Consider the following 23910-nt stretch of genomic DNA (forward strand, 5'->3'; position numbering starts at 1 on the left):
TTTGCTCAGCACGATAAAATCATATGAATAGTACAGTTTCTAACCCATATGGAAATACAATATTTGCATATGGGATGCCATTAAAGCTTCCTTCCAAAATAGCTGGGGAGAGAACATTGAATTAAATTAGTGTAAATATTTCCTATATTCTGGGATAAATAATGACCTTAAGTAATTAGCAGAGCTTCCTTGTGAATTACTGCAACCCCCAAATGTAGTGGAGAATGAATCTTCATGGTAAATGTCATAGAGGTCTGACAATCTATCTCTTGAACTCACAGGGATAAAGTCCATTTCGCCTTGTTGTAGTCCAAGGAGGGGGCAGGTTATAAAATACCAATGTTCCATAAATGTAATATTTGCTTTCCAGAAAACTCTTCCAGTTGCTCCTACAAGAGTCTTCACACACTAAATTCAAACAACTCTGAAGTATCCTCCAAGAATAAAAGTCACAGGGCAAGGCAAGACGGGGCGATATCCCAGGGTTCATCCCTGTGCGTCCACATGACATACAGGGCATCCCGGGAGCAGGGAACGACGATCCCTCCCTTGGCCCGGGATATCGCCCTACCCTTCCATTCCGATTTTTCACACGGTCTCGGGATGATCCCGAGACTGCAGGACACGTGGCACCCTGGTCTAGCCATGGCCACAGCTGATTGAGTTTCAACCAAAAGTGAAGCCGGTCCTTCTATGCTATGGGCTGCAGATTGCACATATTTTGGCGTGCCAAATGTTTTATGCCAAAGAAAGCTGACAGAACCAGCTCAGGTTTCGTTTGAGTTTACCCCTGCAATGCAGGCCTGCATGGCAAACAAAAGTTGTGCCAGGGACTGAGCGCAGAAGACCTGAAAGGCAGAATGGCAAACCTGGCCACCTTTTATAAAATGGCACCTACCAAGATCTTGGGCACTGTTGCGTGCAGTCTCTAAAACAAAACGCTTATGAGGTGATCAAGGTAACTAAGAGTGAAATATGACACAAAGGTACTTAAAATGCGCCATTTGACCCATCTGCTTCTCATGCCACTTTTGGAGAAGACCACAGTCTTTGTTATATCACAGTCTATATCTATCTATACTAAGGCCATGCGTGGCACATAGCAATGCATGGCACGCTAGAGGTTCTGAGCTATGAGAAGAACTTTGTGTTGCTAAGCAACAGGATATATAAACACAGCTGGGAGCAGGAGGGGGAGCAGCTGAGAGGGAGGAGGAATGGCTGGGAGAGGGGAGCCCAGAGAGGAGGCTGGGAGGCTTGCCGGTGCACATGGAGGCCTCAGGTATGTCCTGCAGGTCGGCAGGCAGGCGAACAGTGGGGCTAGAAATGAATGAGGGGGCAGCGGCAACATTGAAACATATCATTGCTGAAGTGGTTCGCACAGAGGCCTCAGGTAAATCCTGTGGGTCAGCGGTTAGGTGAGCTGCGGGGGGGCAGCAACTGGGAATGAGAGGGCGGAGTGGCTGGAAGGGAGAGGGCGAACGGCTGGACATCTACTCACCCCTGGCTTAAGTTGTCCAGGATGAGTAGAATTAACATCTATCCTTTTTGCCAGTAAATCTACCGCACAGGCCGTATTATCTGGTTTGTTGCCTCTGTTATTGTTGGGTAAACTTCTTTTTAATCCTCAAAATTAATCTCTGGAGACAAAAACAAAATGATCCACTGCAGGCTTCGATCGGGACTGAACGGTGACCAAATAAATAAACTTAAAAAAAACGACCAGGAGGTTAAAGAATGTACAGCTGCAGCAAACACACATTTACCTTGGGGTCTGTAAGGCGGTGGTGGCAAAAGAACAGAAACCATGTGCTCCCAATTTGGCAATTCTGTTCAGATAAATGCAGATAAATGCTGGGAAGTCATTAAAAGCCATGGAAACCATGGACTTCATGCATGACAATAATGTCACAATCAGAGCAGTGGGAATGAATACATTAGGGATCCCCACGGCTAGAAGACGTTGCAATATACGTTGCTGCGAGAAAGGCCTTCTGGAGCTGCAAAGCCGTGAGAGTTCCGCTAGAATCTACTTTAGAAAGGTAAATACACCTCCCTTGATCTCTCATTGTACTTGCTGCAAACCAGACCCAGTAATTTGCTGACGTACAGAACATGCACTATGATTAGCGAGCTGGCACCGAGTGTGGTATTTCAGTCCATTGGAAGTCAGGTGATTTTCTGCAGTGCAATGCCAGAAGATGTAATAGACTGAAGTTTCTTCTAATAAGAAAATAAAATCGCAGTTTTGTTCAGCATCTGGAGAGCAATCGTCTTATAGAAAGACAGACACGGGGAGGGGAAAAGAAGAGGAAAAACACCCACCAACAAACCCATGTAGGTCTGTATTCATCTTGAGGGAACACCATCAGTGTTCAGCTTCAGCATCTGGAAGACTGAGGACAATTCAGACTGTACCATCCCCAAAAGAGATATCATAGAGCTGGAACAGGCACAGCAAAGAGCAACCAAAACGGTCACGAGGATAGAGGCTGAAGCACTTGTGCTGCTTTCTAAATGAAAAGCTGATGACCAAGAGAAGACACGCTATTTATGCACATTGTGGAGAGAGAATTTTTCATCCTCTTCCAACACTAGAACTCAGGGTTATCCAAAGAAATTAATCCACCACAGATTCAAAACAAGAGCAAAAGGAGTTACACAACACATAACTGGCACAACTCAATTAGTACCTGGATGTGGTAATAGGCTGGATAAACACCAATAACTTGAATCCAGAAAAGACGAATGGAGGCCTGGTTTGCACCCAACGACAACCTAGAGTACGGTTTGAGAATGGGTTGTCATTGAATCATGGGTTGTCATTATGTGTGAACCATGCACTATGGTTTAATTATGGGTTATTAACTACGAACAAGCCAGGAAGGGAACCCATGGTTTGTCATTGGGTTGTGACTCTGGGATGTTCATGGCTAACAACCCATAGTTTAACCATGGTGCAGGGGTTGCACGTAATGACAATCCACGATTTAACAACTCACGATTCAGCCCATACTCTGGATTGTCGTAACATGCAAACCAAGTTGTACTGTTAGCCAGGTGGTTCATCTGCCCAGGTAAGTGATTTCAATATGTTCTAGAGGGAGTTGTACTGCTTTTTAAAGGATCAGGTGCATAGTCTATGGGTGCTCATTGATCCATCTTTGCCACCTCCATGACCTGGCACACCTTTCACCAGCTTAGCAGCTACGACCCTACCTAAATAGAGTTCCTTGGTTAAATTAACCATATCCTAGTAGCCTGTTTGGATTACTGCAGTGCATTGCACATGGGGCTGCCTTTGGAAACTGCTCCAGAGTTTGGGAGTAACACAGGAGAAAGCCCTTTCCCGCAGGCCTCTGCAAGTGGAGTTATCTTCAAAAGGGCCTCTCCTGCTGGTCATACTAACCAAGCAGGTTCATACAGAGATGGGCAGTCCCTCCAGAGGGAAAAGGAAGACCACCCCAATTCCTTTCCCACCTGCCTCCCTTTATGTGGCAGCCGGGACATTACAATCAGACGAATGTCTCAGTAAGGATGCTCTGCCGAGTCACAAGGCTACCAAAAAATCCCTTTGAACCTGCTTTGCGTTATGTATCGAGTCCCTTTTATACTCTAATGCTGGCTGGAAAGGGCAATTTATTCCCTCTATGATGCTCTGAAGTTCAGCTGCCTGGGTCCAGCGATTTAGCTCCCCTGCTGCTTCTTTCAATAGATAACTTGATTTGAGGAAAAAGAAGAAGTTCGCACAGTCCTGTCCTTCGGACTTCTCCCAAGGGGAAGAGAAGGGAACTGCTGGTGCTCTTTCCAATCTGAATTCTTTTAGGTCACCCTTCTTCTGAAGGCATAATAATGTAGGTCAGTTTTAATGAGCTGTCTGGTTTTCCCCATACACTGTGCAGTAATTTTCATGAGCTCTGGTTCCCTACTCCCCATCAAAAGGAAAAAAAAAACACCTCCCCATTTACTATTTTTTACCTGCAATACCCTAGTTTTCTTTTTCTTTTTTGAATTTTTTTTTGTGGGGGGGGGGCAAGGTCGACACTTACCAGTGCAAAGACATGGATACGATTGTGGCTAATTCTACAGGAGGCCTTTATCCCGCAACTTTAATTTCCGAATTCTTGGCAGGATTAAGATCAGCTCCTTTACATGTGCTTTTTTCTGGGGGGTTTCTTTCTCTGCCTTTATCTGTGTTCCATTGTACAACCCCTAGGTGGTGCTGTTGTATAGCAGAATTGTGCAATCACACAAGACTCTCACTCTGCCATTTCTAAATAATACCAAAAAAAAAAAAAAATTCCTATCAAATAGATCCCTGGAGTCAGATACTGAAATATATCCCTTTTGAACTGCAAACCAGTAGAAACAACTGCCCACTGAAATCAGGTTTCCATCCCCAAATAAGTTTTTTTTTTCCTGTGGGGGAAGGTGGAATGAAAGAGGATAAACTTAAATTCTGATGGTGTTCCTCCTTTATAGTATTTACACTTGAACAGAGGTTTATAAAGGACAACACTATCCATCCTTACGTTATAACACAGTCAAACATAGGCACCGTTAATACACAGTCATCAAACACAAAAGCAATTGCAGTAAATGGTTTCTGCAAGACAAAACCACACTTATTATCATCATCACCACCACACTTGTATTTCCCAAAACCTCCCACCTTATTGGGAGACAATAACGAGGTCTGACACATAATCCACAAAGCTTTATTCAGGCAATAAACATCTCTTCCCACCTGAAGAGAGTCCAACCTCTAGGAACTTTCCTCTAGGCAAAACTATACAAACTAAGCGAGACAATTGTCCTTTCAAGAAGAACGGAAAGCCTTTCCCCAGCACGCTTTTACTTCAGGGAGACTGGTTCTGAAGAAGCCTTTGGCGAGAAGCTAGCCCAGCCGACCTTCTCTCGCCTTCCTTTAGCTCCACCCGTTTTAGTCTGCGGTGTACTTTAGAATCAGCTAGCCTTGCAGTGTCCTCCCCCTTCGGGAGAATAATGATTTCTCACAGACTGTGCGTTGTTAACATTTTCAGAGATAGGGTCTGGCGAAAGTTCATTCCCAGCTGGTGAAGAGCCCGTGAGATTCACCTCCCCCACTCCCCACAGAGGGTTTGTTTCTTCTGCTTCAGAATCTGATCCTGATTGATCGCCTGAAACTCCTTCCCCCAGCCTAAGGGGAACAGGCCTAGTCATGACAACACTCTTCCTTCAGAAAACTCAAAATGGCTCCCAGGCAGGCACTGATCAGAATCATCCCTCCTTCATTTCACCATTGCCACTGGAGGAGGTGCTGTCAAACTATTTACTGGACTTCCACCTTTCTTTTCACCAAAGACACAGACGGTTTCAATGTTTAAATGTAGAGCCTGACTTTCCAGCCACCATCAAACTCATGGAATATGGACAAATCTAGAGGTGAATTAAATCATAAATAAGAAGAAAATGACCATGGGCCCCATTCATACAAGATTCCCCATTTACATGGTATTTCATTTTCGCAAGCATGCCAGAGGTATCTGTGCCAACCTCCTACCTTGGCTCCATCCACACTGATTATCCGATAGCTGTTTCTCGTGCTGTCATAGAAGTAGGAAACAGTTACAGCCTGCTTGCTTGCAGGAACCCAGTTCTTCTTGGTGGTAGGGTCAATTTGGAAGACATGCGCTCTGGTGGTGAAGATGGGCTGCTCTCTGGAATAGGGAGGGACAGGAGAAATGGAATGCATCATGAGTTTGTGAAAGATGGAAATGTTGTGCAGTTCTGCCCTTGATCAGAGGATGTTAATCAAGTCAAGGCCAATGTTAAAAACCATTCAGGATGAGAACTCTGGGATGCTGAAGTAGGGGAGCAAAGAAGCCAACATTAATCACTCAAGTCTGTTCTCTTGTATCCATTCTGGGCCACAGCATCTATATTTTAGCTCCTTCTAGCCGGTGGCCCTGGGACCTACTCAAAATTGTTACTACAGAGAGTTTGCTTTTTAACTTTTCCCAACACAAGACACTGTAGTTTAGGAGGTCAATTCCTCTTCCAACATGCATCATCCCCTATGAACGAATCTGTAAATTTTACAAGGTGACTTTCCCTCCGATCTTGATTTTCACTATGCAAGTAATCCCTGTGAGAGCAGTGATTTTGTTAGGGAACTATCTTGGGAAAACTCTTGCCCCGCTAACTCACCTGCGGAAGGATCCCTGCACATATCTGTCACTGAATTTGTGCACTACAAAGAACTTCTGGGAATTCTAGAGTGCACAAAATCCATGCAGGGCACTCCCAGGCCTACTGAGTCCTTCTGGGACCCTGCATGGATTGAGTGTACACCCTGAAACCCATCCAAACTCCTAAGGTTGCCCTTTGCAGTGAAAGATGGATAGCTCGCCCATAATTTCCTCCCAGGAAAGCATGGCAACTGTTACTTATTTTCTCACTGGAGGGAGTCCCAAAGTTCCCCAAACACAAGTGGAATGCCACTGCCTTAACATGCCAAACTATATAGGAATAGTCCCTGCACATCCAAAACATGGCTGACATTTTATGAATTTGCATGGGGAGAGGATAACCAGCAAACAACAGAAAAACAGATGTTCAATATAACTATATTTCATAGACTCATAAAACAGTAGAGTTGGAAGGGGCCTATAAGGCTATTGAGTCCAACCCCCTGCTCAGTGCAGGGATCCACCTTAAAGCATCCCTGACAGATGGCTGTCCAGCTACATCTTGAAGGCCTCTACTGTGAGATTTCATTACAGTTAGGGCCAAACTAGACGCTCTCCTAATCACACATTGTGGAGGTTTTATAGCATGATTGTTTTCCCTATTCTCCTGCAAGCATGAGTGGCTCTGTTTTGGATCAGGGCCATGGTGCTTCAGGAGATGAGGGTTGAAGCTTCCCCTGCAGCCATTTTGGTCCCCAAATTCCACCCTCACACACACACGGTGGGAGGTAGGTAGTTTTTTTTTTAAAAAAAGTCTTCACTGATTCCAAAGAAGACTTCCTCCAGCTTAGTTAAACCCCACCCCATCCTGCTGGGGTGTGTGTGTGTGTGTGTGTGTAATTTCAGGACTCTCAAGCCTGAAATTAATTTTACACACACACACACACACACCCCAGCAGGATGGGGGTGAGGTTTAATATCAAATGATGGGCAGGGGGAGGAAATAGACTCTAAGCTCCTTGGATGGGTAAGTGGGATGGAAGTCAAATATCTATGATCAAAATGGTGTGCCTTCTGTGACCACAATTCCCCTATCCCTGCATATGCCTGACCATTTTAAGCAGCAACAGCAATGTTAAATCTCATTAAGACTGCTGAACATTAGCAAAAATGCACAATGTCCAGGTTTGGGTCAATTTAATGGCAAAGTGCATTTTTCTATGTACCTGTAGAATTACCTTGTGCATATCTCCAAGGAGACTAGAGAAGGTTAACAATTCAGACACAAGAAAAATGTATTATTAGCTTAAGACACCACATAAGTTTCTAAACAGGTGGCTCGGTTGAAGTTGATAAATGAATTCAAAAATAATGTGGACAGCTGCAGGGCATATGAGGATTGTTGGCAATACCCGATGCAAATTACACATGTAAAAATCTGACTATTAACTAGGGTCGTAGAATGAGTTTTTCTTTATTGCAAACCATGCATTTCATCCACAAAATGTATCAGATCCCCAGGATAAAGCTTAATAAAATCCATAGTTTGTAGAAATAAAATATCCCTCTTTGGTTTTGTTCTAGGTGCAAGACATACTCTTTACAACAACAACAAAACCTTTCCCAATAATTCGTAGCATTTTCCCTTTACTTTGCCTTTCTGTTAAATCTCAGCAAAATGGACAAAAGTATACATGGATAAGTCGTCAATAGCAATGGAATGTGCTTGTTTTAAACTACACATTTATTTCTTAGTAATATACCACTTCATATAATGAAATCCCAAATTAGTTCACAAATAAATATTAAACATCACATTTAAAGCACACTATTAAAAACAATTCCAGCTACAAGAACAAAACAATACCAGGAACAGCAAGAGGGAGCAGCATATGATTAATTGCAATTAACTTGCAAGCCAAAGGCACACAGAATGCCACCAAACACCTGGATTACTTGGGATTTCTGTCTCCTTCACTGATTATGCTTCAGTTGCTCAATGGTCTCTCTCCATCAACCAGCCAAGCAGGTAGAGTTGTGAACTGTAGCTAGTAGCCACCAGTGATAAAAGAAAAATACCACCAACGTGAACCCTAGCAAGCAGGTACCAGCCATCAACGGCTGCTGAAGACACATCTCTAACTATACTCTTCTCCCTGCAGTTATTTTCATGTGCATGATTTCTGAGCCTTTCCCCTTAAATGTACTGCTGTAGTCCTGCCCCTTGATGTAGCCACACCATTTTGGTATTTAACAATCAGCCATTCCACCCAAGGAAGAATAATAATGACAACATATGCAAAAGGAATTATAGCACATTCCATTTTTTTCTCCTGAGAGTTTCATTAAGAGCTATTTTAGCCTAAACGCCACTCATTTCTAACACATACACAAACGTAGATAGACCCTTAAATAATTACGACTAAGGCAATCATGGATACAGGCAATTCTTAAGTGCAAAGGATTTGGGGGAAAGCAGAGGTGTGTTGAGTTTGAAAACGGTCCGGAAGCTTCAGCTGGTACAAAACAGGGCAGCCCGTTTACTAACAGGGACTGGCCGGCGAGATCACATTACGCCAGTCCTTTTACAACTTCATTGGCTGCCAGTCCAGATCTGGGCCCGATTCAAAGTGCTGGTATTGACATTTAAAGCCCTAAACAGTTTGGGGGCAGGTTATTTGAAGGAAGGCCTCCTCCCATATGTACCTGCCCGGACCTTAAGATCATCTACAGGGGCCCTTCTCCGTGAGCCCCTGCCAAAGGAAATGAGGCAGGTGGCTACTAGGAGGAGGGCTTTCTCCGCTGTGGCACCCCGGTTGTGGAATGAGCTCCCCAGAGAGGTCCGCTTGGTGCCTACACTGTACACCTTTTGTCGCCAGCTGAAGACCTTTTTATTCACTCAGTATTTTAACACTTAATTTTAATTTTAATTTAAATTTTACTGTTTTAACTCTGTATTTTAATCTTATATCAATTTTGCTGCGCGGTTTTATCCTGGTTGTGCTTTTTATACTGTATTTTGTATTTGTGCTTTTAACCTGTTGGTTGTTTTATTATGGTTTTAATTTTTGTGAACTGCCCAGAAAGCTTCAGCTATTGGGCGGTATAAAAATGTAATAAATAAAATAAATAAATAAATAAATTGCCATTTTTTAAAACAACAACAACAGTGTCCTATGACCTGCGCCGGCTCTAACATCTTAGAGTGCAGACCACTATTAGAGCTGGCCTTAAGAGGTGTGCTGTCTCTGAATATGGAAGGTTTGTTGAGCTACCATAGGTGAAAGTTATTGTAGTTGAAAGTATTAAGCCTGTTACCGTTGGTAACAATAACCACTGCTATCAATCGTGACCATTATCAGCTTGCAGTTTTTCCAAGCCAGCCCTGACTAACTGATTCTGCACAGTCAAGATTCTCAAGCAACCTACACATCCCTGATGTCGGGACAAGGAAAAACAAAAAACACAGAGTGTGTAAGTCAGCTTGAACGCATGAAATTCTTAAGGATTGCCATTTGTTCTACCCACAGTTTTGTCATAATTAGATCTGCACCTTTTAAAACATTCCTTTCTCCCTCTTGAGCATCTATCGGTATATGTCACAGCTGAAGAAAGAAGCCAAGATGTTTCTATGGTAGCCACAAGGAGGCCTACAGTGAGATTCTTCCCCGGAATCCAAAATCTTAATTTTATTCCCACAACATTATGGAGCGTTATGGAAGTAACTAATTACATATTCAATATGAATGAGATCTTTTGAGGATGTCAGAAACGCATCTGTCAGCAGTAGTTTTTTTTTTTTAAAAAAAAACGTTAACAAGTGAGAAACATTTCATGCACAGATGTTTGCCACACATCACTCATGAAAGTGCCATGTTCTACTTTGCAGAAAGACTTATACATTGCAGGGCGACTCAAACAGGGTATTTTTAGGATAGTAGTAGGAAAATACAACAAGCTGCTTGCTGAACAGGGTCATAGTTCAATGGTAGAGCACACACTTTGCATGCAGAAGGTTCCAGGTTCGACCCACAGCATCTCCAGGTAGGACTGGAAAACTCCTGCCTGAATTCCTGGAGAGCTGCTGCCAGTCAGTGTTGACAATACTGGGCCAGATGGATCAAGTATAAGACAACTTCCTATGTCCTGGAACTCTACCCAACCAACTCTTCATCCTTCCATTTTCTACCTTTCATGCCCAAATATGGTTTGTTTGTTTTTGCCTGTATACAAAACTACTAGGAATACAGTACTATAAGAAATTCTGCAGCCTCACCAGCTTCTTTCCCTACCACTCCACAGAGCCCCAGCTAAATGGGCAAAATGCCTGTCTAGCAAAAATGCACTGCAGGAACATGGAGCCAAAGATCACCTCCTCAGTCCTCCTCTGCATAGGATGCCCGCCAGCATCCACATTCAGAAGATTGGGCCCTTATTTTATTTATATCCTTTCTTTCTGCCAAAAAAAGGAATGATGCTCATTCAGTTGCAGCACACACGTCAGACAAAAATATTAAAACATAAGTAAAGTTTAATTACTTTTAAATAAAGTAACTATAAGAGATTAGGATAAAAAAGAAAGACCCCCCCATCCGAATTTTCAACCAGGGAGGGAAGCTAACAGGATGTGAATGCAAGACTGCTTCCTTAAATAGACTACCACCATTTATCATTTGATTTCAAGGATATTGCAATCCCAGAAGACAGTCAAGTAAAACCACAGTATAAATTGACTAAAAGGTTAGGAATACATCGCTATACACCCTCCATGCCGAATCTTCTGCACCAGAATCAAAGAGCAACCTCCCAAAAGCACACAGCTACATTCAGATGTTGTTGGAACACTTTTGCAATCTCTTAAACCTTAGATGATTTTTGTTTAATAATAAAACATGATCCAGTAGGGGGCAAATCAGGTATGAAAGCTACAGGGAAACTCCACGTTCTTCTGAGACAATATACTTGTGAATGTCAGATTCTGCAGGCGGGAACAAGAGTACACTGTTGCCCTCCTTGGAAGCTACCCAGAGGCATTCGGCTTGCAACATTTGGAAACAGGATAATAGACTAAATGGACTCTTAGTCTGATCCAGCACCAAAGCTCCTCCACAATTGGGTTTTTAAACTTGAATTCAAACTAAACAGTTCTACACGGACTGGATTCTTCTTCAACTCTATTTGGTGTCGGCACACAAAGCAGCAAGTCTTACAAATCTTGATGCTTATGAATATATGAAACTGTTTCATACTAGGCCAAACCAGGAGCCATAGATTGGCAGAGAGATGCCAGGAATTGAACCTGGGACCCTTTGCAATCAAAGTAGGGCTGTGCACTGCTTCAGCTCTGAATTCGGACGCCTGCTGTGCAGTTGTCCCTGCTCACTCCCACCCCTCCATGTATGTGATGTTGCACCAATGGCTGCTTTATGGCCGCCATTTCTGCAGGATTTCTTTTATGGAAATAGGCAAGTTGCTATTTTAACAATGGCAACTCCCTTGAAGAGGTACAGATGGCGCTCACAAAAGGGTCAGGTGCTCGGGAAAGCCGGGTTCCTGTCCATCCGTCCAGCCTGCTGGAAGTCCGAATTGCTCAGCTATCCGAACCTCGCTTCCGATCTGGATCTGCAGCGGGTCAGATCCAGTCCAAAGCAGGCCAAGGCAGATCGGGTCAGTTCAGATGCTTCACATTGGCCTCCGAAGCAAATAGGGTGGGTTCGCGCACAGCCCCCTAATTCAAGGCATGTGCTCGACCACTGAACTACAGCCGTATTCTTGTGTTCAGCGATGGACAGAGGCTGTCCTTAGTACAGTCTGCCGAATGTAAAGAACGTTTACGCAAAAATGGAAGCCTGCAACTCTCAATTCGCAGCAGCTAAGAACATGACTGGCTAAGAGGCAGCATTGCCATTAGTTTCTCTCAAGCATCTAGAACTTCTCTTTCTTCAGGCTAATACAAAAATTTGAAGGATTGTTGGGTTGTTGTTTTGTTCCATTTCATTTCAATATCGAGCTTAATAAGGAAAGACAGCCTTTTACATAGCCAGCAACCAGCACTGCTGGGGATGTGAATAATGTCACTTATGGATTGACAAATGGAACTGATAGGCCAATTGTATTTTAGCATCTTTGGACAGCTTGAAAATCACACGGCCATATGGCAACGGTTTCCACTGTGTCGAAAATACATTTAACACTTGCCACCCTCCAAAAAAAAAGAAGAAGAAAAAGTGTCATGTTGTTGTTTTTAAAGTTAGAATCTAGGGTAAATGGAACACCGTCAAGTACTGATCAACAAATCAGGCATGGCACATTTTTCTCCAGAATCCAGGCTCAGTATTCATCCTAGAGCCTGAGGGGAAACACAGTTATTGATCCAGCAGTCGACTGTGCGATGGGTCACTCCGATGGCGTACCACACTGTTATAGCAACTGGAGAATGTCTCGGAGCAACGCAGCACAGCTGCTGCCTGCTCGCATGGTTTTGGCACTGCGGCCCACCATCTAAAGTGGTGGACTCCAGTCCCTAACATACAAAAAAGGCAAATAGTTTTTTTTCTCTCCTCGGAATGTTTAAGATGGCATGATAGCAGCAGCATTGCTCATGGTATATGTACTCAGCCCACGGTCATCTTTGGTTGAGTAGGTTTTGATAGTCCTTTTTTTAAAAAACACACACCACAAAACCCTGCTAAACCTATTTGACCAGAGAGGGCCACAAGACAAGAAAAGTCTGTGCACCTCAGAGCTGGACTCCACAACCTGTTTAACATCCAGGGGGGAAACCCCCAAGGCTGTTTCTTTTAACATTACAACCACTTTTTTTTTTTAATTCGGGCTGTGTAGAGATGGAAAGGCCTAGAAAGAAAACAAAATGGAAAAATTCAGCAAATGGGGGAAAAAACAAGGTTTTCTCAGAGGCCCTTTTTTCAAATTTTCCAGTGGTAAATTGGAAAGTTGAGGTAACACCAGAAGGAACCCTTGCAAAATATTTTCTCTTTTGGAATGAGTGGAATGCCTCATATGATAAGGTTTTACTCACTCAAAAAGTGTAGTGTGAATTTTTTTTATGTAAGACTGTCTACAGCATTAGAGAATCCTGTGAGGCAGGTTGGGTTGAGAGTCTGTCACTGGCCCAAAGTCACCCAGTGAGCTTCCATGGCCGAGTGGGGATTAGAACACAGATCTCCCAACTCCCAACCCAACACTCTGACCACTACTCCACAAATCTCTATTCAGTGAGAAAACCACACCATCCTTTTTCACTTTTCTTAATTGACTATAAATATAAGTCCTAATGCAACATTGGACTAAGGACATGGCAAGATGCCAAAAATGCCAGTTAGCGCATCTTACATTTCCATGGCAACCTCCTCCACACATGAAGTATATACAGAATCACAACGTTGCTTTTTTTAAAAACCACTCTCTCCAAATATGGATTTTTACCTTCATTTTTAAAAAAAATTAACCCGAAGAATTCTTATTTTCCCATCCATCTCCTCACATTCCAACCGTCAACAATAATCAGCAATCCAAGATGAAGACTGTGAAGAAGGCGAAACCCGTCCAGCTTCTAAGATTTACCCCAAATTTACTCACCAACAGGGAAAGTTTCACCTGCTTGGTTAAACTGCTTCATTCTCGATACACTAAATTGTGCACCCTAATGGCAAACTTTGGATGCAGCCTCACAATTGTCCGGTACTTCATGAACCTACCCGTACACTGCGCTCAACATCTACGGTCCTCCTCCAAGTGCCTACTCTGAGGGAAGCTCGGAGAATGGCAACAAGGGAGAGGGCCTTTTCGGTGGTGGCCCCCCAATTATGGAACGATCTCCCCAATGAGGCTCATCTGGTGTCAACATTGTTATCTTTTCGGCGCCAGGTCAAGACTTTTCTCTTCTCCCAGGCATTTACCAGCATTTAACAACATGTGCTAAGTTTGTTTGTTTTTTAACGGACTCCAGAACTGTTGTTGTTTAAATGGATACTGTTGTTTTATACTGCTGTTTTTTTATATTTTTTATGGTTTTAAATTTTGTATACTTTTTAATGTTCACTGTTTTTAACTTTTGTAAACCGCCCAGAGAGCTTCGGCTATGGGGCGGTATATAAATGTAATAAATAAATAAAGACATTAAACTTTTTCCTTCGCTCAGCACGCTCATCTTCATCCAGGTCCTAATTGCTATCACATCTCAAGACAGGTGCTGCTGAGCCATTACCCCTCTGAACAAGGAGGGGGCTGGAGCACATCCATATCTTAGCTCCAGGTTGCCTTACCTGCTTCGCACACTCCTCAAACTAAAAGTGTATCGGGGTACATAGTTGGAGGGCTGAGCCCCCTGTAGAAGCATGCTGGCTGCGTTTCGTTCAGCCACACAACCTTCCCTCAAAACGGGGCTCACTGAAAACCCATTGCGTGGCACAGGGGGCTACCTGGGTCCGTGTGGCAAATGAAAGGCACACACCAGGCAGGCAGATTTAAATGGGTTATTCATTGGCCACAACTGTATTGAATTTTGCCTGAATGGGATTGGCGGAAGCATAAGGCGTGGATCTTGTCATGTGATGGCCAGCTTGCTGTCCGATTTCCCTTCCTGGCCCACCTATCAGGACTGTTGGTGTTGGACGGGAGGGTCAGGGGCCCATCACAGCTCAGATCATGAATGTGAAACCAATTTCCCTTCCTGTTCCACCATTGGTGGTGGGTGGCAGTGTCAGGAGCCCACCACAGCGCAGACCGCTAGCTGAACCCATTTCATGCCATCCTGGATGTGGCAAGTTCACAACCGCCAAGCCAGCCTGGTCTTAATATCACATCCCCAGGAACCCTTAACAGCCTCCCCGCTGAGGGATAGCAGTGAGCCCAGCCTGCCCCCTTCGCCCAAATTGATCCGGCCCGATGCCACAGAGTTGTGACATGTGGCAAACTAGACTACGCAACTGTATGTGATCCTCTAAAGAAAACAGTCTTGCAACGAGGAAAGCGACAACCCACCCCATCACCACCACTTTAGCCAATAGGGGAGCAGGTAGAATTCCTTCCCAGCGCTGATAACTGGCGACTAGCTTCTGTCCACTGCAAGATGCATTGCTTCCAGGGGTGGGTGGGTGGAGAAGTCAGCAACGGCAATGGCCATGTTGCTACCGGGGGGGGGGGGGGGGCTTAGGTGGGCCAGAGTGAAGCCTGCTTGGGGAAGCTGTCTTCTGGCCCCACCCCTGCTGAGCCAATAAAAGCTCCGATTGGCTCCAACAATGTCCTGCTGGGCGGTGCTGTTGCTGCCACGCCGGTGCCAGCTCCCTCCAGCTTCCCTCTGTCATCGGCCGCAGGATCAGATACACCTACAAGCCGCAGTTCTTGGTAAGCAGGGGAACTCAGATTCTTCTTGTAAGCGGCAGCGCACAGCACCCATTGGAGAGCTCCCGGTGAAATTACACTGCCACTTTGCCTCCCTCTCTGGAGAACTTATTGAACTTTTTTTTAAAATGACTTAAATATATGGGAGGAGGAATGAACATTCCGTTAAATACATATGCTTTAAGAGGATGCCTAACTGGAACATGGGCGAGGAGTAGGAATGTCAGAGAAAGCTGCAATGGATTCAAATGAGTTCAGATTTCAATGAATCCAACCTGCGAATTCCATTGCGGACAGGCTTTTTCGGAGTCACAGAGATCTGTGGACCACTTTCATGGTTTGGCATCTGAGCACTACATGAGGACCGTTTTCTTCCCTGCATTCCTGAGACATAACCTCTAGGGGGCACTGTGCTTTACCAAAATAGTGCAAATACACAAAAGGAAATTGCATTTTCTTTCACTTTCACAATTAAATGCTGCATTTTCCCTGCTCTAAAAAAAGCTTGCCGAAAGGGCACATTAGAAAGAGAAGCAAAACTGGAGGGTGATGATGTCATCTAAATAAACCTGCAAATAACCGTGAGTGGGGAATGATGAGCGCACAGTAAGTGCCTTGTTCAGAAAAGCACAATGTTAACAAGAAAAAATACGTGGGGCATACATATTGACCTTAAGCACATATAGCTCATTTGTTTCAATACACTCTCTTTTCTGGGAGAAGCAATTCAGAGGTCAATACAGGGCAAAGTGGCAGCATAGCAAGGGTTTTGTGCCCCATCCAGATCTATGCTGCAATAAAGGCTGTTTCAGAAGAGTGCCGCAATAGAATATTTATAATTCACAGAAGAAGCCTCTTAACGTCCTCAACAGAGTTGGTACTTAATACAAAACCACTTAATACAAATTCTACTTCACACAGTATGGCACCAGCCACAGCTGAGACCCAACACAGCAAGGGGGAAAAAACCATTAGGAAGGACACCGATGAAAAGTCTAGAATTCAGGCATATTGTCAAAATTAACTTTGCTTTTGTTTAAAGCTGCTTCTTAAAGGGATGTGTCTTCTTCGCTTGTTTTCTTCTTCTAGAGTTTACCAATATGGCGAACGGTATGTGAAATTTAAATTGTAACATTAAAGAATATTGGGGGGGGGATAATTAATGCAACAACAAAGACTTGTATTAATTCTGGAATTTGTATTCAATGTAATTTTTTTAGAATGCAACTTGGGTAATTTTGGTCAAGTACAATCTTGTTTTTATTATTTTGTACATTTCATTTCAAATGCTAAGGCCTGTGGCTGATGCAAATAAAGGAATTCATTCATGCATGCAACAAGTTATTTCAGTAAGTATTGGGCCATAAAGATCAACAAACCCATCATAAATAAAACCTGATAAAACTGTGGGTTCTCTGAACTAAAACAGCTGTTGCTCTAAAAATAGGCGACCTTGTGCCATTTCAGATGTTTTGGACTGCAAGTCCCATAATCCCTGATCATTGACCATGCATGATGGGGCTGGTGGAAGTTGTATTCCAACATCTAGAGGGCACCTAGCTAGATGATAGTGCTGTGCACAGGTTACACAAATAAGCTGTGAACAAGGAAATATCCCAGTCCATGGCCAGGTCTACACCAAGCAAGATAAAAAAAATCTTTGAAAACAGTTTGAAAATGGTATATGGCATAAGTCCTGGGCCCCAACAGTTGTCAATACAGTTATAAACCATTTTAAAACAGTAGTGTAGATCCTGCCCAAATCTCAACCCAGCCATGAGTCACTGGGTGCATGCAGCAACAGGAAAACCACTGTTCTCTCAGCCTTGGTTCTTCCCTCTAAATTAATGAATGAATGAACTAATTAATTACATTTTTATATTGCCCAAGAGCCAAAACTCTCTGGGCGGTTCACAACAATTAAAACCACAAAACACAAGACAATAGAAGTTTAGCACTACGATAGAAAAAGAAGCAAAAGGAATTTACCAGGTATAAAGCAAACTGGGGGAAAAACCCACTAAAATGCTTGGGAGAATAAAAAGGAAGAGAAGGCCATCAATGGCTAGTAGTCCTGATGGCTATGGGCTACCTCCAGCATTAGAGGTAATATGTCGATGTACTCCAGTTGTTGGGGAACATGGGCGGGAGGGTGCTGTTGCACTTGAGTCCTGCTGGTGGGTTTCCCTGTGGACAGCTAGTTGGCCATTGTGTGAACAGAATGCTAGACTCAATGGACCCTTGGTCTGATCCAGCAGGGCTCTTCTTATATACTTATCTTCAGTTAAAATTGCTCAGGAAGCAGAGCTGGGAAAGACCATGGGAAATTCGAGAAGAAAAAGGCTTGGTCCCGTCTAAGCCCGCTCCACCTGCTGATAAGGATCACTGAGATCATCCACCTGGAACTCTTGGGAAAAGAGCTATGTAGCATTTAAATGGATTCATATGCAAAAGCAGCGTTCATGGAAGGAGACAAGCACTCTGAATAAGGGGGAGAGGGAGTAAAGCAGGAAATATTTAAAGGAGTCGTCAAACGTACAACGTAGGGTTCTCACAGGTAGAGTGGAAGTCTTAGCAGCCTTCCAGTGCAATCCGAACCATTCGATCTCTGGAGACAAGCTGGTGTATTGCAGGCTTAACTGAACCCAGCAGCCATTGCGATATATTACTAGCGAGGACGTAATCCTACGCATGTTTAGACAGAACAAAAGTCCTACAATTCCCAGTATTCCCCAGCCAACAAAGTCCTACAAATCCCATACTGGGAACTGTAGGACTTTTGTTCTTTCTAAACATGCATAGGATTACACCCTTGCTAGTAATATATCGCAATGGCTACCAGGTTCAGTTAACGAAAGAAAAGACAAACACATTCCCAACTTTGCAAGCAGATACCAAGCATGTCAGGGCCAGAGGCTCAACTCTCAGCTCCTCTTAGGGTACCCTATTCCCTTAATCACAAAGGAGCAAGTCTTTAAGAACGCCACATTTTTTTTCTCGCAACTGCCTTCATATCTGCGAAAGAAACCCTAACGCACACAAGGAATCTACTGCAAGGAAGTAGCCTGAAAGGCAAATAAAAAATCCTTTGCTCACAAGATGTCTGGAAACGAACAGAGGGAAAAGTGGTGTCGTCCAAGCTGTAAGCCCACTTACACCTCTCAAATTATTATTATTATTATTATTATTATTATTGGTTTTAAAAAGGGTCCCATTCGTAAAATAACAGAAGGGATACATACAGAAGCTCTCAGGTTTCATCGTTTGCATCTCCCAATAGGAAAATCCCCCCTCTGCCTGAAGCCCTGGAGTGCTGCTGCCAGTCAGTGTGTAGATAATAAGGCAGCCTCCTATCGTCCTATCTGGTTGGCCACCATTGGCAACTAGATGGGCCTTCAACCTGATGGGCTAGACTAGATAGGCCTTCAACCCGATCCAAAATGGCTCTTCTTCTGCTGTTATAGCAGTAATTTGGGTAACTATTCAGCTTAGAGCAACTTTTGCAGCCCAAACCTATGCATGTTTACTCAAAAGCAAATACCGGTGGCACCCTAAATGTGAAAAGAGAACAGTCTGACATCCTATGATAGTTTTGTGCACCATATGTTTTGCATACCACTTTCTTTCTTTCTTATTTAATGTAAGTTCTGTTCTCCCCTTTTCCTTCTCTTCCTCTCTGGCATGGCTGTAAAGATTAGAAGCTTTTTTATTGTTATTAAATCACAGCTTATTATCATTTTGTCCGAGCTGAGCAAAAGATGGTAATGGCCCATTTGAAACAAGCTAACTTCAAAACATGGGCTACAAAGCCGGTTTGTTTCAAACCATAGTTAACAGTAACCATAGTTTGTCAGATTCAGACATAACACTTGTTTAATTTTTAAAAAATGGAAGCAAAAGCTTCTAATCTTTCCCTCATGGCCACACCAGAGGTTCCTTGCAGCTCATTCCTGTCATGATAAACTACAATTTATCATGCTGCCCAAACCAGATCAATATATTTATTCAGGAACTGAAGGATGAGAGAAGAAACGGCAGCTTGGAGAACATGCAAATATTATTTACAAGCTAAACAAGCAGTATTCACTCATTCCTGCTCATTATCCTTCAGTTGTGTTTTCCAAGTATCTTTCCTGCACAAGTTTCTTCTTGTTCATAATATCAGGCTCCTAAGCAGACACTTGCCTAGTTGCTTAGGGCAAATAAGAATTGCCACTAGCTGCCAAACATGGAAATGTTTGCAAATTAGGCAGCACGTTGGCTGTTTTCCTTGCCCTCTCTCAGGGTATCATTGTGCCACAAATAGCTACACAGGTGCTGGTGGGCAGTCAGCCACGTTGTGGGCTAGTAACTTTTGCGCACAAATCTGCAAGGCTGTACAACAGAGCCAGCATTTCCCCACTCTCACTATTTTTAAACAAGATATTTCCCACCAACCCTGAACAGTCTTTTCACCTACACAGAATTGCGTTGCGTTCCCCTCTGAGTCATACATGCAACCAGGGATGTGATCTAGCAATATGGCTTACATAAACCTCCGAAATCTCATTCCCAAGGATAATCACAGTGCTTTCTCTTCCAAGAAGTCCAGAGAATTTTGGCAAATCTAAGAGCGTTTCCACAATTGTTGTGTCGGCCCTGGAAATTATCATTTGTGTTAGTTTTTGTTTTATGTGTTGCTCTTAAATTGTAAACTTAAAAGAAAACGACAAAGACCTATGGTTAAAGCAAACAGACAGAACTAAGGGAATTCCCATCGCTGTGTCAGAGTAAAAGTAATTGTGGACATATTTCAAAATGCGATTGTTGCACATAGCAGTAATAGACAATAATGCCTTGCTGTTATATAGTATTTCATAGCAGCCTTCCCCAGCCTGGTTCCCCACCCCGCAGCCCATGTTTTGTACTTGAATTCCTATCAGTCCTGGCTGGAATGGCTAATGGTTATGAATGCTGGGAATTGTAGTCCAAAACACCCGGAAAGCACCAAGGTCAGAAGGGTGGCTTTAGAGCAGTGATGGGGAACATGTGGCTCTTTAGATGTTGTTAGACTGCAATTCCCATCATCCCTCACTATTGGCTAGCATTGATGGGAGTTGCAATCCAGCAACATCTGGAGGGCCACATATTCCCTACTCCTGCCTTAGAGTGTTCAAGGAACTTCACCCAGAAGGAACCAGAGGAAGGGCCTTTTTACTGGTGACCCCACATCTTAGGAATTCCCTCCCTTGGGAAGTAAATAGACCCCACTCATTGAGTACCTTTAAGTAAACTCTTTTAGTTTTGCTGAGGACTTTTATTGGATTCTGCTTAGCCAGCATGCTGGGGATAGCGAAGCACCTTGGATAGCACCTTTAGATTTCTGACTGCTTCTGACTGAAGGCCAGAGCGGATTCACCACCCTACGGACAACGGAGCCACCAGCTTCCACTGCTCCCAAGTCTTGCGGGGGATCTAAACACTCCTCCCATCATTCAGTTCTTCCAGCTTGTATCACAACAAGCTATTCTACGTCATTCCTACCCAGGGCTCCGAGCAGAGAGCCTCAGTAACCTTCCGTGCCATTAATGGCCTCTCTTATTGCCTGTGTATTAAGAATTATTTTCCCCTAACACTCTGAGCTAAAAGCTTCCGGTCCTAGTTGGAGTCCAGCGCCACTCACCCTGCAACATTGAGAAATTTAATTGTACACAGGCGGAACTATTTTAAGGCAAAAGCCTCTGACGATTTGAAAGGTACAAATTATAAGGTTCCCCCCACCTCCGCCACCCCAAGCACAATTACAATCCAACAAAGTAATTTCAAGATGCTCTTTAAGGAAAGTTGCTTGCTGTATTTATAAAGGAAGGCTTGGGGTGGGGGCAGAGAGAGAGAGAGAGAGAGAAACAGACACACAGACAGACAAGGAACAACATGCATAAACATATTTAGTAGTACTTGGGTTGGGATGAAAAATAAATTTCCTCCATTTATGTAGAAACCATCTAGAACAAAACCCACACAATTTGCACATGCAGCAAATATCCTTTGCCTTGCAGCCGTCGTAACACCAGCTGCTTCTAGACGCTTGCAAAACAAGCACAACTGCAAGGCTCAGGCAGTTCGTTTCAGATACTGTCATGGTAGTCCCATTCAGTTTAAAATGTCAAGAAAGGAAGAGCCACATCACAAGAAGAGGAGGAATTTGCTGCTATTCTCGAAGCCAGATGTCAGAAAATTGTGACCCCCCACAAGCTGCAGACAACCCACCGGGGCAGGGATGGGGGACATGGCGACCTACAGATGTGTTTGGACACACATCAGCTTCAGTCATCATGGCCAATGTTCAGGAAAGATTGGAGGGCCACAGGTTCCTGACACCGGAGCGAGGAGTTTCCTGAGCGCAAAAAGCCTGTGAAGCATATGGAAGGGCCCCAGAGTACATGCCAGGACACAGTCACAAGATCTGTATTCTCTTTACTCTAAACCCAACTGCATTATCCCTACGCTAAGAAATTTTAAACAGTTTGTAGCCAATTGATCTGTCACAGCACACCCACAGGAGCCGTTGGAATTGCAGAGCTGAGGTTCTCCGTTTGTCACGGAGCAGACCCGCCTTCCCACTTCCCCATGCAAACCATTTTTTGTTGGTTTCTTTAGGATATTTTTAAATCTTAAATAAAATCAGAAAACACAGTTTCGACAATAAAATGTAAATTAATTACAAATAGCAACGTTCCACGCCCCCAGCAAAGGTCAACAGCAATAACTATAAAGCCATTTTAAAAATTGAAGCCAGCCTAAAGATAAAATAAGACAGCCAATAAGATCATTTTCATGAAAAGCCAGTTGGAAAAAAAACCCCGAGGGTGCTTTTAGGTGATACTTTTTGTTGTGGAATTGCACTGCCTCACTAACAAAGTTTTATGGAGCTAGGTGACATGGTCTTCAATTTGTGAGGCTCCCAAGTTTTCACATCATTTCTCCAATTTTTTTTTCTGGTGAGAGAAAAAGAAATGAAGGAAGAAAAGACTGAAGAGCTGCACAGTGGCTTTTCATATTTGTTAGTGCTAGGAGCCATCCATCTGGATGAACCTTCAAAGCCCTTTTGAAAGCTAAAATTGATGGGGGTAACCATGCATCCTCTTGAGAGTGAGTTGCACAGATGAAGGGCCAGCCCTAAAATGGACCTGTCCCTACTGCTCTCCAACAAGGAGACTTTAAAAAGCAGTTCAAAATGGCATGGGGTGGGGCGAAAGAAAGAAAAAAGTTCAATGGTAGGGTGACCCTATGAAAAGGAGGACAGGGCTCCTGTCTCTTTAACAGTTGCATAGAAAAGGGAATTACAGCAGGTGTCATTTGTATACACACAGCACCTGATGAAGCTCCCTCTTCATCACAACAGTTAAAGCTGCAGGAGTCTGAAGAGGGAATTTCACCAGGTGCTGCATGCACACATATGACACCTGCTGAAATTCTCTTTTCTATGCAACTGTTAAAGATACAGGAGCCCTGTCCTCCTTTCCATAGGGTCACCCTATTCAATGGAGAGTTCCTATGCAGTTCTCTCCATCCACTCTTAATGTCCCCCCCCCCCGCTTCAAAATATCTCTGTAAGTAGCAGTTGTGTACGACTTCCTACATAATGTTCACATTCTGTTCTCGCTTGCTATTTATCTTATTTGCGTAACTGTTCAGAGGTCTGCCGCTTCAGCAACATTATGTGATTAGCATTTGTGTGCACACTTCTTCATAAATTCAGTGCTGTGAGTTTCCATATCTAAGAGTTGCATAAGTAGACAGAGCAATGTGCAAAACAGAAGCGGGGGGAAAACTCTTGAAGGATGATTACTCGCTACTGAAAGCTACATGAGTGGAGTGAGTAGGGTGCAAGAACTAAAGCCTAATAAATTAAAGGTTGGCTGATTCAATAATATGCTCGTTTGGAATTCCCTAATTCTTCAGATTACAGTACTCTGGGATTTTTTTAAAAAAAGGAAGAAAAAAAGACAGTCCTCAAATCATGTCTTATTCTTTTCAAAACTTTTTACCTCTTGGGCGAGACAAAAGTTCTTTTGAGACCATTTTGGCTCTGAAATGGTCCGGTGGGGGAGAAGTTTCATGGAACGGTGCCCCCCGTAGCTCACATTTGTGCCAACCCTGTCTGTTTATATAGCCCCGGTGACCGCGATTGCGTTCCCTGCTGCTGGGTTTCAGCAGAGGCACTCTGCAGGTTTCCTCTTCCTGCCCTTCTTCTCATATGGGGCTTCACTACAACACCACGTGATGAGGGCATGAAGCCATCAGAATGAAAGTCGGAGCGGGCAGCAATACTTCAGGTGCAGGGGATAGATCCTGCCCTCTAGGGTTGCCCAGAAATCCCACCCCCTTTTCCTCC

General features: G+C 43.6%; 1 protein-coding gene across 1 annotated transcript in view; it reads right to left on the reverse strand.

Annotated features, from left to right (window-relative positions):
- HOMER2 (homer scaffold protein 2) overlaps nt 1-23910 on the reverse strand; it is a 72886-nt gene that overhangs the window by 40174 nt on the left and 8802 nt on the right. The window contains exon 2 of the mRNA XM_063142213.1: nt 5543-5699. Within this exon, the coding sequence (XP_062998283.1) occupies nt 5543-5699 (157 nt within the window). The remainder of the gene's footprint in view (nt 1-5542; nt 5700-23910) is intronic.

This window comes from Elgaria multicarinata, chromosome 16 (genome assembly GCF_023053635.1).
Source record: "Elgaria multicarinata webbii isolate HBS135686 ecotype San Diego chromosome 16, rElgMul1.1.pri, whole genome shotgun sequence".
Classification (NCBI taxonomy): domain Eukaryota; kingdom Metazoa; phylum Chordata; class Lepidosauria; order Squamata; family Anguidae; genus Elgaria; species Elgaria multicarinata.